The following is a 15,325-nucleotide window of genomic DNA, read 5'->3' on the forward strand; positions in this document are numbered from 1 at the left end:
TTTAAATGGCTATAATATTGGAGGCTTCATTGGTTAAAATACAATGATGTGTTTCTATTTTTAAATTTTCTAAAAATTATTTATATCACATTTATTAAGCTTTTGTTCGTCGACATTGTTCTCTGCCGTGGATTTCAGGGAGCATTTGTCGTTCTTGTCAGCGATCAGATTTAGAGCCATGGAAAACCGGTGCCGATCTGGCATATGCTGATGTATGTACCGCCTGGTTTTGTTTCCTGGGGTACCTGTAATTACTTGTATACTTAGGCAAAGAATTAATACAGATTATCATTTACAAGGCGGTATTAAGTGATTTCCTCGACGTTATATAGGACTACTATTACTGAGAAATTCCTCAATCGTACGCGTACTGTTGATGCATTCAACTGAATATAAAACAACTCGACATCCACAAAGTCATCAGCGGTCACAGTTTCTGCAGTAACATTTCTATTACATTCTGCTCCGCAATCAGATCAAGTGATGGAGATGGTGATGATTTTTTAGCCCTGTGGACTGTACCTAAATTCTGTGGGAGATAAATTCCCTCAGCATGAATCTTCTTTGAATTCCGGGTTTCATTCCTGGATTGTAACGTACATCTGCAGGAGAGCTAAAAATATGTCGGAGTAGGCTCTGTCGTCTTCTTTTTCTTTTTGACAAAGGCTTTTTGCTTCCTCACCGTGCTAGAAGAAAGTTTCTTCTTCAGTGTAAGCAAGATGGCATGAAATCCATTCATGCCACTGTTCATGTTCTTTCCCAAAGTTCTTAACCTAGGGAAGTGCTTGTTCAGCTCATTCATTCAGTTCAGGTCTACTAAACATGCTAATGCACGCAGTTATTATTTTCATTTTTGCCATTTAAGTAAGCTAAATTTTTGCAAACTCAGTAGAAAAAAGAGCATGATCTTTAAAAGAAAATAATATCACTGGTGACCGCTTTTCTTGTTTGTACGATCATTGTCGTCAGTAAAATAATATGAGAAATCAGTTTTTAATGCTGATTGCAAAAGAATTTAAAAATCAGATAAAAATTACAGATAAAAGATGCAGTTTAAAATAAATGTCTTAAATGATTAAACTTTATGAAATTAAATATGCGAATGAACATTACTAAATTGCAGCACTTGGAAAAGTCTATGCAAAAATGCAAAATTGTAGCTACTTATTATTCCTATTTTATTTCCAATATAGATATTTTGTAATTTAAATAATTGTAAATTTAAATCAAAAAATTGCACAAAACCAAATAAATTTTAATTTTTTATTTATGTACAAATTATGAGTATAATTTATTTATAGGTTATATGGAATTCTCTGAATAAAATTATGCGCTTTTCCAGATAACTTTAATGTAAAAAATGTAAAAAATTTTGGATATGTCTGTGCTGCAAGCTATGTTGCGCAGTTTGCTAGTTAGTCCATTATAAATATACAGCAGATGATGCATTTTTATGGGAGGTTTAAAAGTTTTACAGATAAATGTATTTTTCCTTCTTTTTATGTAGTTTTTAAAAATATTTTCGTTTCAATTTTATTTAGCATTTTATGTATTTTTAGTGGTCCATCAAAAATAAATTCATACTGTCAACTTTTATTAAGTGCATTTCAGTTAGCAATGTTTATAAAATGAGCAACCACTTAAAATGCACCCATACCAATTGCACTGAATATGCACTTTACAATTCAATGAACCAACTTAAGCAATTTTTATTATTTGAAAATTTTTTTAATTTAATGTTTATCTGCCTTGTAGCAACTTTGTGAAACTGTAACAAATACTAAAATTATTTTAATTTGTGTTATACAATAAATGAAATATTAAAAGTAACAAACTTTAAAAATTATTTACATCAGCATAATCCAAAATTTCTTCTAAAATTTTATTTCTTTAAATAAGTTAATTGAACAGTATCTTTTTCTCAAATTTCAGAATTGTTTTATAAAAAATTTGCATTTCCAATTTGCTAATCAACATTATATTCTTTTTGATGTTCTGAAAAGTAAACAGCCACAATTGTTCAAATGTTTATAATCTGTAATGACTTTATGCTATGAAATAAAAAATTTACTTTTTCAGATAATATCTGACTTATTATTTTTTTTGATTGTTGGTTGGCACGCATAGCATCGCTTCTATCTGGGTTAACGCAAATTTGGCATACGTTTTTATTTGGAGAAGTTCACAATGATACTTATCAAGCTTAAACTATTATCTAGTGAAAAAATGTATTAAACTAGTTTTCAGAAACTGAAGCCAGCATTTACTTGGAGATTTTTATTTTTAAAATGCAAAAATCAACTAACAATATTCAATATGAATTACTTCATCCGACTTTTCTGGTTTTATAATAACTTTTCCTGAACTTAGTAAGTAATTGCTTACTTTATAAGTAACCCTGAATATTATTTATCTACTTACGTCATGTTATGTTCATCTATTATGCATTGCTCTTTTAGTTTTAGCTAAAAATTTTTTGACGATGCCATGCTAACAAAGTAATTTTTTAAATGCAGTTATATATATATAAGCAATATATAACCGATTTAATTAATGTAATAAAAAAATTCACACTAATAAACAAAAAAATAAGTTGGTAGAATTCACCACACTTCAGTTATCATTAAAAAGCTTTCTGCTATGGAGACTTAATAATATAAATGCTGCAGTTGGGAAATAAAAATAGATAAACAAGTTATTATTAAACAGGATGTAAATTTTGCTGGAATATTTTCATATTTATGTAATGTTCTGTTTAGTAATGTTTTTTGGTCTCTTTAAAAACTTAACAAATAATGATACACTGCATAAAATAAAAATACTGTTGTGTGCGCGTCGACCTTTTTTTAAATTCAAACATTATTTAATCATAATCTGCTTTATTAACATCGCCTATTTATTTCATAATGTAATAAATTCTAGTCATATTTGGATTATGTAAAAAATATTACAATTTTGTTATTCAATAAGATATTTTATTTATAACAAATTAGTTTTATTTATCCAAAAGAAATGCTTTCTTCAGATTCAATAGCAGAGTGATGGTTATTTATTAACTGAAAACATCTTCATAGTATTCCTTTACATAGACGGTATTTATAAAGCAGTTCCAATCAGAGTGGTGCATCTTTCAACAGGACAGCTGTGGTTTCCGTTCAGCTGTTCATTTGAAGTTGCAAATGTTCTTCGTAAAGTGTATTTATTCTTTACTTTTTTCCTGAGCATCACGACCAGAAGTATAAACTTCCGTTTTCATTGCTTATTATTATCAAAAGTTGAAATTGCCTGAAGTGGATTTAAACAATTTTATAAGTAAGTAAATTGTTACCTTGTAATTTGATTTCATATATTTATTAATAAATGATTTGACTCTCATTTCTCGAGCTTTTAAAAAATGTGTAGTCATTTCTACATTATCATATTATGTTTGCTGAGATACTAATTTTAATGCTAATTTTAGGCGCATTAATGATGTTGTTAAAATATGAAAATTATATTTTTTGAATAATTAACTGAATTTGTAAATGATTTTCATTTTTTCATAAATAAGTATACTAATATAATTATTCAAATACTACAATGCAACTGAATCAAATTGAACTGAATTGCATTAAACTGCTTTAATTGAAATATTTTATATTGAAATGAATCTAACATTTTATATTTTTAACTGTCTATGCAGTCTATTTTGATAATGAAGTTGTTTCAATTGAAATCTTTTAAAGCACTTTATCTCTGCTATAAACTGCTTTTTGTTATGGAACAAAAACAGTAATAGTTGATTGGTATCATTTTGAACTTTACGTAAAACGTATGCCAAATTTCTTCTAACCTAAATAAATGCGCTTCTGTTTACGCTTGTTCTATAAAGTGAATATTCTAAGAATACTAAGATATTATCTGAACAAGCAGCAACTTATTTAATAAACTCATTAATAATACTATTTAAAGAAAGAAATTAGCTTTTTCAAAAAATGTTATAATGAAATTTGCCACGGCATCACCATTTCTTCATTTTCGGTAATTCAATGGCATTGGCAATACATATGTAAATTAAGTATTTACAAATCAAAGGGACAGTTTTAATTGTCGAATTTGAAATAAAATTATTCTTATGAAACATATTTTTAAATTTCATCGATAAGAATGTAAAGTATTTCATTTTTCATTCTTTGAAATATTTTTGAATTTAAATTTTATTAAAATTTTTGAAAAATTAAATGAATATTTAATATTTAAGAATAATTTAGAAATTTTCAATTCAAAGAGCAAGCAATTAATTGTTTCAGTAAAAATCAAATAAAGCATCAATTTCTGTAGAACCTTTTATAAGAATGAAGAAATAGCTACTGGTGAAATAATGAAAAGAAAACATTAAACGAAATAATAAAAAGCTAGAATAATGATATTGAATTTTAAAATTAATGCAGGACATTTGCTCGTTTTTATTAATAATTACTATTTCTTTTCTAAATTAACATTTTAATCATATATTTTTGCATTTTCTAGATTTTTGACTATCTACTATTAATTCTACTATTTAAAATAAATTAATCAAAATCAAAATTACGTAAGAGTATGTAATATCATGTGCAGTGAATTAGGAAGTCAAGTGTCATTTTCTGATGTCATGACCTTCATAATGATGCCATGCAGGATGGATGTTCTAACAACTAAAACATCGAACTTTCATTTTAGTCATCTGATAGGAACAATAAAACATATTTTTTTTTCATAAAAATGGAAATTCTTTTTTACTTTTTTTAAAACAGCATTAATAATTGCATTTAGTCAATAGTCAGCTTCAGCATGTGTACAGTTTTAATAACAGAGCTCTGTTCTGAAAACAAAAATGAAAGAATTTTTCGAGAAAAAATTTCAGCAAAACATTCATTCAGCACAATTTTAAAATACTCATCTAATACGATATTTTTCACTTAGCACTTTGGGTTCGAGTGATGACATACGTTTCATGGCAAATTGTTGGAGTTTTGTGTATGCTAATTTCCGTGCGTGAAAAAATAACGCTAAATGTGAAAACTGTATTAAAGCTGACGTTCTGTTTTTTGCATTTTTAAAATGTGATGTTTCCAACAATGAATGACGTATAAAATTACCTGCTTGATAATGACTGAAGTAAGAATGGTCACGTTTGCTCAAGGGACATGGCTTAACATGGGCTTTTACTGCAGCTTATAAATTTGAGGTTTATTTCTTTGATTTAAATATTAATCAGCTGCTTGGTATTGTCATAATATTAATATTCATAACAAGTATTCAACCAAAGTCAAACTTCATATTATAATGTTTTTATATCTTGCACAACCTTGACAAAATATTCTGTGACGTCAGAACAACGCTTTAAAATTCGGACAAGGATGTGAACGAGTCAGTTGTTTCAGTAGTTAGCTTTTTATCACCAGGAAATTGTCAAAGGTTGTGAAAATGTAAAATTCGCCTTTGCACTCAATATTGCATCAGTGAATTGAACAGTTAATTTTATGATAAAGTGAATTTACATTTGGCAATGATTCTGAAATCTGCACTGCATGTTGAAAATCAGATTTTGCAGTCAGTTCTTGAAAAATATATTCCACTTCAATTTCATGTGCTAAATATAAATGATTTGAATATTTATTTTTGATTGATGTAGTCGAAAGCCTACTTATGGTTATGCAAATATTTTCAGCAAGCACGTTTTTTTCCTCTGCCCCCGTTTCTGTAGAATTCTGCATTGTATATCCCAGATGTGACATTTAAATTTCATTCATGTTGACAGTAATTGCCTGAATTGCTAGTAAAATCTAGGATACATGTGCCGATTTTAATCGAGTATTTTCATCAGCTTCATTTAAAATGCTACAGATGGAAGTTTCAGCTAAAAGTTTGTTCGTGGCCATTGTATAGTTGAATGTGATGAAAGCAGCACAAATTATCTAATAACTGTACAACTTTTGTACAGAAACGTTTTTGCTAATCGTGCCATAAACAGTCACCATGAATTGGTAGAAATAAATAGCATTGTTACCGGAGCTCAATAATTCAACATTACGTCTGAAGATATATTTGAAAAGCTTTTTTTATAAAATAAAATAAGACAATATAATTAATGTTCAGACAATATAATTCACGGTTGAGATTACTGATCACGCGATAGCTTTAAAAATTAGCTTCAATTAATGAAACTTACTTTTCAAATCTCCAGTAAATTATTTGATAAATTAATAATTGAAAAAAGGTTATTATTTATTTAAAAATTATCGAAGCATTAGTAGTACTTTTATACCTGGCGAGTGCATTTTTTTTGTTCAAGCGCTTGTTATTTATTTCAAGAGTGATTTTTTTTTATTATTGCTAATTGCTATTTTAAAAATTTAAATACAGAAAAGTTATTTTTAAAATATACAAGAGTAATGAGAAAATTTTTTATTGTGCACGGCCTCAAGTGGATTGATTTACAAGTAAAATTATACGGCGGACATTATTCAAATATGGATCAGTAAAAAATTTTTTTTGAAAACGTTTATTTAGCAAAAAATGGGAAAAAAGCTCTTTTTTTTATAGTTTTCTGTTACTGTTCAATTTTGTTGTCTTCGTGGATTGTTTTCGCTCTTATAGAAAATCTGAAATAAATACTCAAAGAAAAATAAATATAATAAATAATGTCTGTGTATTTTTTATTTTACAATGAGAAAGATTGTATTCACAAGCAGAGAAATTGTTCAATGCTTTATAGTGTCCGAAGCGTGCATGCATCATCACTCAGGGCAGTGGTTGTGAATGAGAAAAAGCGACCGTGCACTGATTTCAATGAAATAAATGTAAATAAAGCATCAATGTAAAGAAAGCCTTTCATCTTGCTTACACAATCGCAATTACTTGAGGTTAGCCTTTTTTGCTTTTCGCTTATTTAGGTGACTCATTTGACAGACAATTATTGAAACTTGTGTTGCGCGTTATTTGAAAAGCTTAACCGAAAATACATCCTAACTTTGCGTGACACCAATTTGTTTCTTTTTTTCCCGCAGGTAAGTACGCACTGATTCCTGCAATCGATTCTGCATTTTGTCAAATTTAACATATTAAAATTCATCTATCGTTACCGTTTATAATATATATATATATATATATATACAAATCTATTTATTTTTACATTTTTTTAATGATTAGTTTTTAATAAATTTGTTTTGTTTTTCATTTAGAATAATATTTTATTTAGAGGTTGCGGCTGTATTGCTTTTTTTTCTCTTAGCAAAGGCAAACATTTCATTTCAGTGAAAAAGATTAATGTGTTATGTTGAATATTCAAATCAGACCAGTTATAAATAAATAAACTGTAACTATTAATAAAATACTTTCTTATTTATAGTTGTATGGAGGAGCAGTTGTTGTAAAGCAAGTCGCTAGATTGTAAAGTAAAAAAGTGCAATTTGTGCATGAATTTAGTCACTTCCTGATCAATATCTGTCGAATGATCCGTTTCTGGATGAAATATCTCATTTCCAATCGTTCTGCTTTGTGAACAATTGTACAGAACTGGTTCACTTGTGCACAGGGGCTGTTCACAATTTTATTCAACACTTTTCACAAGTGCATTTGCATTAAATTAGCCAAAAGCTTTGTGAAAGAACAATATTACTTGCATTGATGGAATCGTCATCACTTTTTACAAAAAGCACTATCGTTTGCTGCATCATTATTTTTCTTTCCAACTGGGATGCTTTTCGAGCAGTTGCACACCAGTGGCAAGATATTTTTCAGCAAAGAAAGTTCGAGATTGATTTTGAAAATGATCGATTTTTAAAAGATGGTAAGCCTTATCGTTATATTGCAGGAGAAATACACTACTTTCGGATACCGGAAATATACTGGTCTGACAGGTATTTGTTTATTTTATTTATTATTTTTAGCTCAACTTTTGCTCTACACAATGAGTACATTAAAATTTTTGAAAATAATTGACACATCCCATCTTAGTTAAAAAGCAATAATAATAACAACAGTTAAGTTTTAGTTTTAAAAAAAACATGCACTGTGTTCTTGTGTAAGCATGAGATGATGGAAGAAGTTAAATTTTTTCAGACTGATCAAAGTGAGAGCAGCAGGCCTGAACGCTATACAAACTTATGTTCCTTGGAATCTTCACGAACCACTGCCTGGGGAATACTATTTCGACGGAATGGCCAATTTGCCAGTTTTCCTGCAAACAGCGCAACAGTTGGGCTTGGACGTGATCCTCCGCCCAGGACCGTACATTTGCGCTGAATGGGAAAACGGTGGTCTACCTTGGTGGTTGTTGAACATACCGAATTTGAAGCCACGTACGTCGGATGGTCGATTTCTGAACTTCGTTCAGCGTTGGTTTGCCGAACTGTTCAGCATTGTGGTACCTTTTCTGTACAAAAATGGGGGTCCAATTATCAGCATACAAGTGGAAAACGAGTATGGAAGTTTTCCAGCCTGCGACCGCAATTACATGTCCGAATTGTACCACATGATTCGTGCCTACGCTGGAGAAGATACAGTTCTATTCACAGTCGACGGAAATGCCGTAGGTTTGCTGAGGTGTGGTCATGTGCCAGGTAAAAGTCTATGTATAATATTATATGTATATACCGGTGGTTCCCAAAGTGGGGTCCATGGAGGCATTGCTGGGGGTCCACGGAGACATTTTCATCTATGTCTGCTCCTTCATTTTATTTAATTTCAATTGAAATTGCTAAGAACTGTCTGACATAAGGCATTCAGTGACGATGCTTCATTTACATATTCAGTTCATTCTATCCAATACAACAACAACTCTGATTCCAAGTCCCCTTACCGTACTCCTTCCTTTTCCCTGCACAACAAATGAACTGCAGCATGAGGGCTACCGAGGGGGTCCATGACCAGTTCAACTTTCGGAACCACCGGTATATATGCATAAAATTTAAAACAACAACAACAACAATTTCCCATGCAAATTCAGTTGCCAATTTTCTATTTTTAGGCGCTCACGCGACGGTCGATTTCGGACCGTCAACGTTGAAAGAAGTTGAACAAGCGTTTGCGGTGCAGCGCTTCTACGCACCTCGGGGACCGTTGGTGAACAGCGAATTCTATCCGGGCTGGTTCGACGTCTGGGGCAAGAACCATTCGCGGACGCAAATTTCGCCCATCGTTGACAGCATGGCCTACATGTGGTACATGAACGCCTCGTTCAGCATGTACGTTTTCCACGGCGGCACCAATTTCGGCTTCATGAACTGCGCCAACGGAGCGGGACCGTTGCCGGTGACCACCGGCTACGACTACGACGCACCGTTGACTGAAGCCGGCGATTTGACGCCCAAATATCTGGCAATACGTGAACAAATACAACACTTGACCGGCTACGCAATACCGTATCCGTTGCCGGCTTCGACTGACAAAGCTGCATACGGTTCGTTGACGGTCCACGCCCTGGGCAAGGTGACCGAACTGCTCGACCTGATTTCACCGGTTCACAGGCGACGCATCTCCAACCAACCGTTGCCGTTCGAGACGATCGGCATCGGCTACGGCTACGTACTGTACGAGACCAGGGTGCCGTTCCACAGCACCGCCGGCCAGTACGTTCTTCGTGCTCAGGGTGTCCGAGACCGAGCATACGTGATGATTGACGGCCAAGTGCAAGCAATACTGAACTCACTGACGCACCATTTTCGAGCCAAACTGCACGCCAGCGTTGGACAACATTTGCAGATTTTGGTCGAAAATCTCGGCCGCCAGTGTTCCGGTCATCCGGATCCGAAAGGCATTCTCGGAAGCGTCACCTTGGACGGTCAGACGTTGTTCAACTGGACCAATTATCCAATTCAACCCCAACTGCTTTTCCAATTCAACTTGCCAGTGTCGACGTTGTCAACAAGGATTCCAAAATCCAATCCCAGACCCCGACACCACACCTACACCCCAACTATTTACGCGTCGGAATTTCGACTGGAAAATCCCACCGCGGACACTTTCTTCCACCCGAAACACTGGGCCAAAGGACAGATGTACATGAACGAAATCAACGTCGGTCGCTATTGGCCAGCCGCTGGACCCCAGATGACACTGTACGTGCCGAAAAATTTTCTCAAACCAGGAACAAACAGAATCGTAATTTTTGAATTCGAATCCGCCGGCTGTTGTTCGCAAAACAACTCCGACACGTGCACTGTAGAATTTATCGACTTTCCACTGTACAAACCTGCAAAAAATATCTAACAACTGATTTTTTAATTAATTAATAAATAATTCGACACTGAAAAAGATAGAAAACATTTTTCACAATAATAATATTACAAAAGCAACAATAACAACTGCATTTCAAAGAAAAACAAAAAACAACAATAATAATTCGAATCGACTTTCCTGCCCATCGAGCAAGAAGGAAATAACGATAACCGAGATTATCTATACATTTATTCACTTATTTATTACCGACAACAGTCGGGCAATGTCCACCTGATTGGTCGATCTGGTCAATGGCGTTTTCGGATCGCGATTGGCCAGCGATCGTTTCAACGCTTCAGCTCGGTTCAAATATCGACACATTTTGTCACGCAGATCGTCTCGATTCCAACAGACGTTTTCCGAGCAAAGCAAACAAGGCATGTAATATTCCAAAGCTTCACGGTAGAGTAGAAACGCCTGCCGAACGCGCCCTGCTTCGTCGGCTTCAATCGCCATCTTCGCATAGCTGTCAGCCCGGGCCAAGCAAGCGGCACTCGGATAATGCTGCATGTCAACGAATGGATGGGAAAAAAAGTGATCAAATTCAATCCTCTGCTTCGGATCCACCCGGAGCAGGCGAATCATCAAATCTCGGCAGTCAACAGACAACGACACCGTTGTCGGCAAAGGCACGCTACCTCGTACTGCTTGCAGTTGACGTCGGATCGACTGCATGTTGCCGATGAACGGAGTTCTGCCGTACAAACAGCGGTACAGAATCACGCCCACCGACCAAAGATCCGCTTTGGGGTCGAACTGCCGACGCAGCAGCATCTCCGGCGCCATGTACAAAAGACTGCCGCGCAATCCGACGGCTTTGTCCTCAACGGAAAACGACCTCGCGAAGCCGAAATCGCCCAACTTCAGCACCGGATTTGGCTTTTTGCAAGCGACGAGAATGTTCTGCGGTTTCAAATCGAAATGACCAATGGACTTCGACCGCAAATACTGCAACGCACTGGCCAACTGTCGGATCAGTTGCTTGGTTTCAGATTCGGAAAAATGACCCTGCTTTTTCAACAATTCTTCCAAATCTTTGTCCGCACAATATTCCAATATCAAATAGATGAAATTCAGATCCCAAGAAAAGTCGACCAATTCCACAATGTGCGGATGTTTCAACTTTTTCAACAACGAAATTTCAGCAATCAAATTGTCTTCCGATTCCTTGTAGCGAACAATTTGCCGTCTCAAAATGCACTTTACCGCTACATAATTACCTCGCGACGATTCACCGCCTGTCTGAGTTGTGCTCGAACGTGCTTTGTAGACGGTCCCGAAAGAACCACTGCCTAAACATTCGCTTAAAACGTAACCCTTTGGCTGTGGTTTCACTGTTTCCATTCTGAAAACATTTTCAAACTTGTAATATTTTTAAAAACAATAATAATTAAATTTTAAAATTAAAATTCTGAACAACAATGCAAATCAACATCAACTACTGATTAAAACTGAGGCGTGAATTCGCGTCGCACATCAACTTTACGACACAGATTTGTTTACCAGTAAAAGAAAATAAAGTTCAATTTGAAGAAATACTTTTTTCATTAAAACATAAAGTCTTTTTTTTAATTTAAAATAAACAATATGCAAATATTTATTCATCTTAATATTTTAAAGTGTTTAAAAAATGATCGTTCTAATTTGATTTCTTGCAGTACAGTATGACAAACGAGTAATAAGTATAACGACAACAACAACAATTTGTAATCCCTACATACATGCATATACAGCACATTTAAGGCATTTTTTAAATTTTTTATATTTTTCGGAACAAAATTTTAAATATTTAACTGCACAGATATTTTACTATTACAGTGAAACTCTGATTATCCAAACACTTTTGGTCAGACAACCTGCATTTTACTAATACTATAACATTCTGTTGTTAGCTAATTTTTGTCCGGTATGTCTGCAACTAGAAAGAGAAAGAAAGAGAGCAAAAGCTAGAAGTGCGAAAACTAATGGAGAGGGGCGAGTCGCTCAGTAAAATCGCTGAGAGATTTTGTGTGGGTCTGTCCACAGTTTCAGACATCTTTCGCAGTCGACGTCAGCTAACTGACGTTGTACACTTCGAGTAGCTGTTCTTCAAGAAAATCGATGAAAAAAAGTATCAATAGCGCGCTTGATTCAGCAATATACATGTGGTTCCTCCAGAAACGTGCACTTGACCAACCAATAAGTAGTCCCATTTTGCTTTCAGTATTAAGCTGGGTATTGATAATTTTGTAGCCAGTTCAGGATGGCTAAGAAACTTTAAAAGTCGGCATGGCATACGCGAGCTTAAAATTCACGGTGAAAAGTTGTCTACTGACAGTGAGGGTGCTGCAGAATTTAAAGGGCAAATAGGGCAAATAACGTCGCAGAAGAAACAGAATGTCTACTCTTCCGCGTCTAATTGAGAATAACAGCTATAAACGCTTCAATTACGTACATACGTTTTGAAAAATTGAAAACGTCTGATTATCCGAAAGCCACCCAAAAACCGAGTGTTCGGATAATCGGAGTTCCACTGTAGTTCATTTACAGATCGATAGGGTTTAGAAAATAAGTCTGTCACGAGTGGACAATATCAGTCGAACAAAAGTGGAAAACAGTATGAGCAGCAGCATGATGTTCACATTTGAAACGGTTCAGTAGAAGTAAAGAAAAATTGAATTTTTTTCGCCAACTTCTCGCCCAAATTTCGACCCAACATTCCACTACGAATCTCAGCCAACAGTGGTATTTCTCCAGTGGGTTCGTTTCCATCGATGTTGCGTTCGGCCGTCGCGTAGGCATTCAACAGATGCGCCACGGTTGGGTATTTGTTCACAATTTGTTGCGCTCTTTCGGCTGAAATGCCGTGAAATTGCAACAACATTCTCGCAAACACCTCGGATACAGTCCACTGTTTTTGCTTGCAATTGTTCAAATCGAATTCAGCAAACCGTTGCAAAACAGTAAGCTGCTGTGCACAACACTGAAATGACAATTCGTAATAATTATAAGTTAAATATGAAATTTCATTAAACACTTGCATCGTTTAATGTCGACTGAGTGTCACATGTTGGGCTGCTTTCAATTTTCAACCATATCGACTTGCCGGCATAACTCCGCCTCAGATATTCGGTCATCGTTTTCAAATAAACTACCGTCTCTTCCAAATTATGGGTTCGAACAAAGTGAAATTGGTCGATCAGTTGGGTTTTGGCGCACGCACCTCGCACCAGCAGCTTCTTATACTCGGCCATGCTGTCCATGCCGTCGAAGTCTTCAACCAAATAAACGACATTCTTCAAGCCGCAACGTTTGAGGCGAAATTTCTGCTCACGATATCTTAAAGATGAATCTTAAATAAATCAATTATTATTTTTTGCACCCTCTCTTACCGCCCCTCTTTTTCCAGTACACTGTTCGCCAGATCGTCGACGCGTTTGCGTTCGACGATCACATCCAGCACAAATTCATCTCTGCTGTCAGTTTTGGATCTGGCCAGCCAGAGGTAATCGCCGACGCTCAGTTCACGCTCTTCGAAATCAATTCCCGCCCTGAGCAGGGCTGCTTTCATTTTCGCTTTGCTCGACTGGAGTTGACTTCGCGGCCCCGCCCTGCCGGTAGGTCCGCCTTTGGTTTCCGAATTGTCGACAAGCATCAGCACGTCGTAACCATCTGCCGCAAGCAGAACGTGCCTCGTTCCGCATACTGCACAACAATGCCAATCGGTGGAACGTGGTTCGAGGCCAGGATCCGCTTTCTGACTTGCCAGGTGGTTCTGCAAAGCAATCGAATCCGTTGCGCAACTGCTCGATTCACACGTCATTTCTGTTTCGATCAATCAAAACGAGCATCAAGCCAACAATCGAATAATTTTAAACAATGGAGAAATACCCGCATGCTGCTCATCAACGAAGGATGACGGTTTTGGCGACGCCACAACGTTCGTCATCTGGTCGAGTTGAGCAGCCAGCCGCTTGCCACTCCCTGTCAGACGGTAGTCGTTGCCTCGGCTCCGTCGGCTTTCCACCAAACCGTGCGCAATCAAAGTCTTCCGACCCATCCAAGCGGTGTAATGCTGGTTGCGTGTCGACGGCCCAATGTACTGGTCGCAATAGGCTTGAGCCCGGCGTTGCAATTCCGCCGTGCCCACCCATTCTAGGTTGTCCAAATTCAACGCGTCGTAAAGAGCCCGTAAAATTGCATACGCACCGGAACGATTTTTTGGAATAAATGAGCCTGAACAAAAGAAACAAGCTAAATATGATGAAATCAATAGAAAGAAAAAAGAAAAGAAATCGCTTCGAATCCTCGCTTATTCAGAAATATATCAATCTTCAGCAACCGGTATTGTACATAATGATAAAACCCCCAACAAATAATAATAATAATAGAAATAAATAATACTCGATTTGCGTCGACTTTTTGTTGGTGATGACAACGATGGGCTTGACGACGAAGTTGTCGGCTGTTTGAAACATTTTTCAACTGATTCTACAGAACTGCGTCGCTTTTTCACCACTGAAACCGCCCTATTAGCATTGCTGTGCAACAGTTTATCGCCTACGCTTTTTCCAACATAGCCGGCGACGTTGGTCAAAGTCGGTTCGCCGTGTTCTGCACAAAATTCGTCCAATTTCTTTTTCAAAACCATGCACATCTTGTCCCCGAAATATTGGAGCAACAATTTCGCCTCGTCCACGCTGTGCAACTGCGCCGGAAACTTTCGAACCGACGTCAAAGCGCGACGATAACTGAACGCAGATTTCGAATCTTTCTTCTCCGCTTCCGTGACCATCAAGCCAAGCCAATGCTCAATTAACATATTCAACGGAAACTGCCTTCTGCAAGTCACCTGAATTGACTGTGTCGACAAAAAAACTTCTCTATCATTCATTTTTACAAATATTTTTTCTCAAAAAAATCAATCCATCTCCTCGAAGCATTTTCTTCTACAACAAATGATTTGCAGGTAACAATTACAGTATATAATACAAAGTTGTAAAAATTTTCACCATCATTCGTAATTTAAATTTTCAAAAATTTTTGATGAAATACTTAAATTATTTCTTTCATTTTCCATTTCTAACAAACACTTTTAACAGTTCAC

General features: G+C 35.7%; 5 protein-coding genes across 5 annotated transcripts; 2 read left to right on the plus strand and 3 right to left on the minus strand.

The window, feature by feature from the left end:
* Positions 1 to 170: 170 nt before the first annotated feature.
* On the minus strand, positions 171 to 751 carry Tsp_04890 (hypothetical protein). Its single transcript, XM_003369427.1, has 3 exons — positions 683 to 751; positions 458 to 613; positions 171 to 245 (listed from the first exon to the last, which is right to left on the minus strand). Exons 1-3 carry the CDS (start codon positions 749 to 751, stop codon positions 171 to 173), a joined length of 300 nt encoding a protein of 99 aa, XP_003369475.1.
* A 4,036-nt stretch (positions 752 to 4,787) lies between these two features.
* Positions 4,788 to 5,756, minus strand: Tsp_04891 (hypothetical protein). Its single transcript, XM_003369428.1, has 4 exons — positions 5,666 to 5,756; positions 5,118 to 5,186; positions 4,938 to 5,027; positions 4,788 to 4,840 (listed from the first exon to the last, which is right to left on the minus strand). Exons 1-4 carry the CDS (start codon positions 5,754 to 5,756, stop codon positions 4,788 to 4,790), a joined length of 303 nt encoding a protein of 100 aa, XP_003369476.1.
* Positions 5,757 to 8,027: 2,271 nt separating this feature from the next.
* Tsp_04892 (beta-galactosidase) lies at positions 8,028 to 10,230 on the plus strand. The gene is made up of 3 exons (XM_003369429.1): positions 8,028 to 8,044; positions 8,083 to 8,582; positions 8,990 to 10,230. Exons 1-3 carry the CDS (start codon positions 8,028 to 8,030, stop codon positions 10,228 to 10,230), a joined length of 1,758 nt encoding a protein of 585 aa, XP_003369477.1.
* Positions 10,231 to 10,490: 260 nt separating this feature from the next.
* Positions 10,491 to 11,588, plus strand: Tsp_04893 (hypothetical protein). Its single transcript, XM_003369430.1, is given in 3 exon segments — positions 10,491 to 10,880; positions 10,894 to 11,224; positions 11,317 to 11,588. 3 exon segments carry the CDS (start codon positions 10,491 to 10,493, stop codon positions 11,586 to 11,588), a joined length of 993 nt encoding a protein of 330 aa, XP_003369478.1.
* Positions 11,589 to 12,856: 1,268 nt separating this feature from the next.
* Positions 12,857 to 15,112, minus strand: Tsp_04894 (crossover junction endonuclease MUS81). The gene is made up of 5 exons (XM_003369431.1): positions 14,695 to 15,112; positions 14,110 to 14,454; positions 13,611 to 14,043; positions 13,374 to 13,557; positions 12,857 to 13,201 (listed from the first exon to the last, which is right to left on the minus strand). The coding sequence occupies exons 1-5, from the start codon at positions 15,110 to 15,112 to the stop codon at positions 12,857 to 12,859; spliced, it is 1,725 nt and encodes a 574-aa protein (XP_003369479.1).
* Between the last annotated feature and the right edge of the window lie 213 nt (positions 15,113 to 15,325).

The sequence above is a fragment of the Trichinella spiralis genome, assembly GCF_000181795.1.
Source record: "Trichinella spiralis strain ISS 195 chromosome Unknown Scfld1557, whole genome shotgun sequence".
Taxonomy (NCBI): Eukaryota; Metazoa; Nematoda; class Enoplea; order Trichinellida; family Trichinellidae; genus Trichinella; species Trichinella spiralis.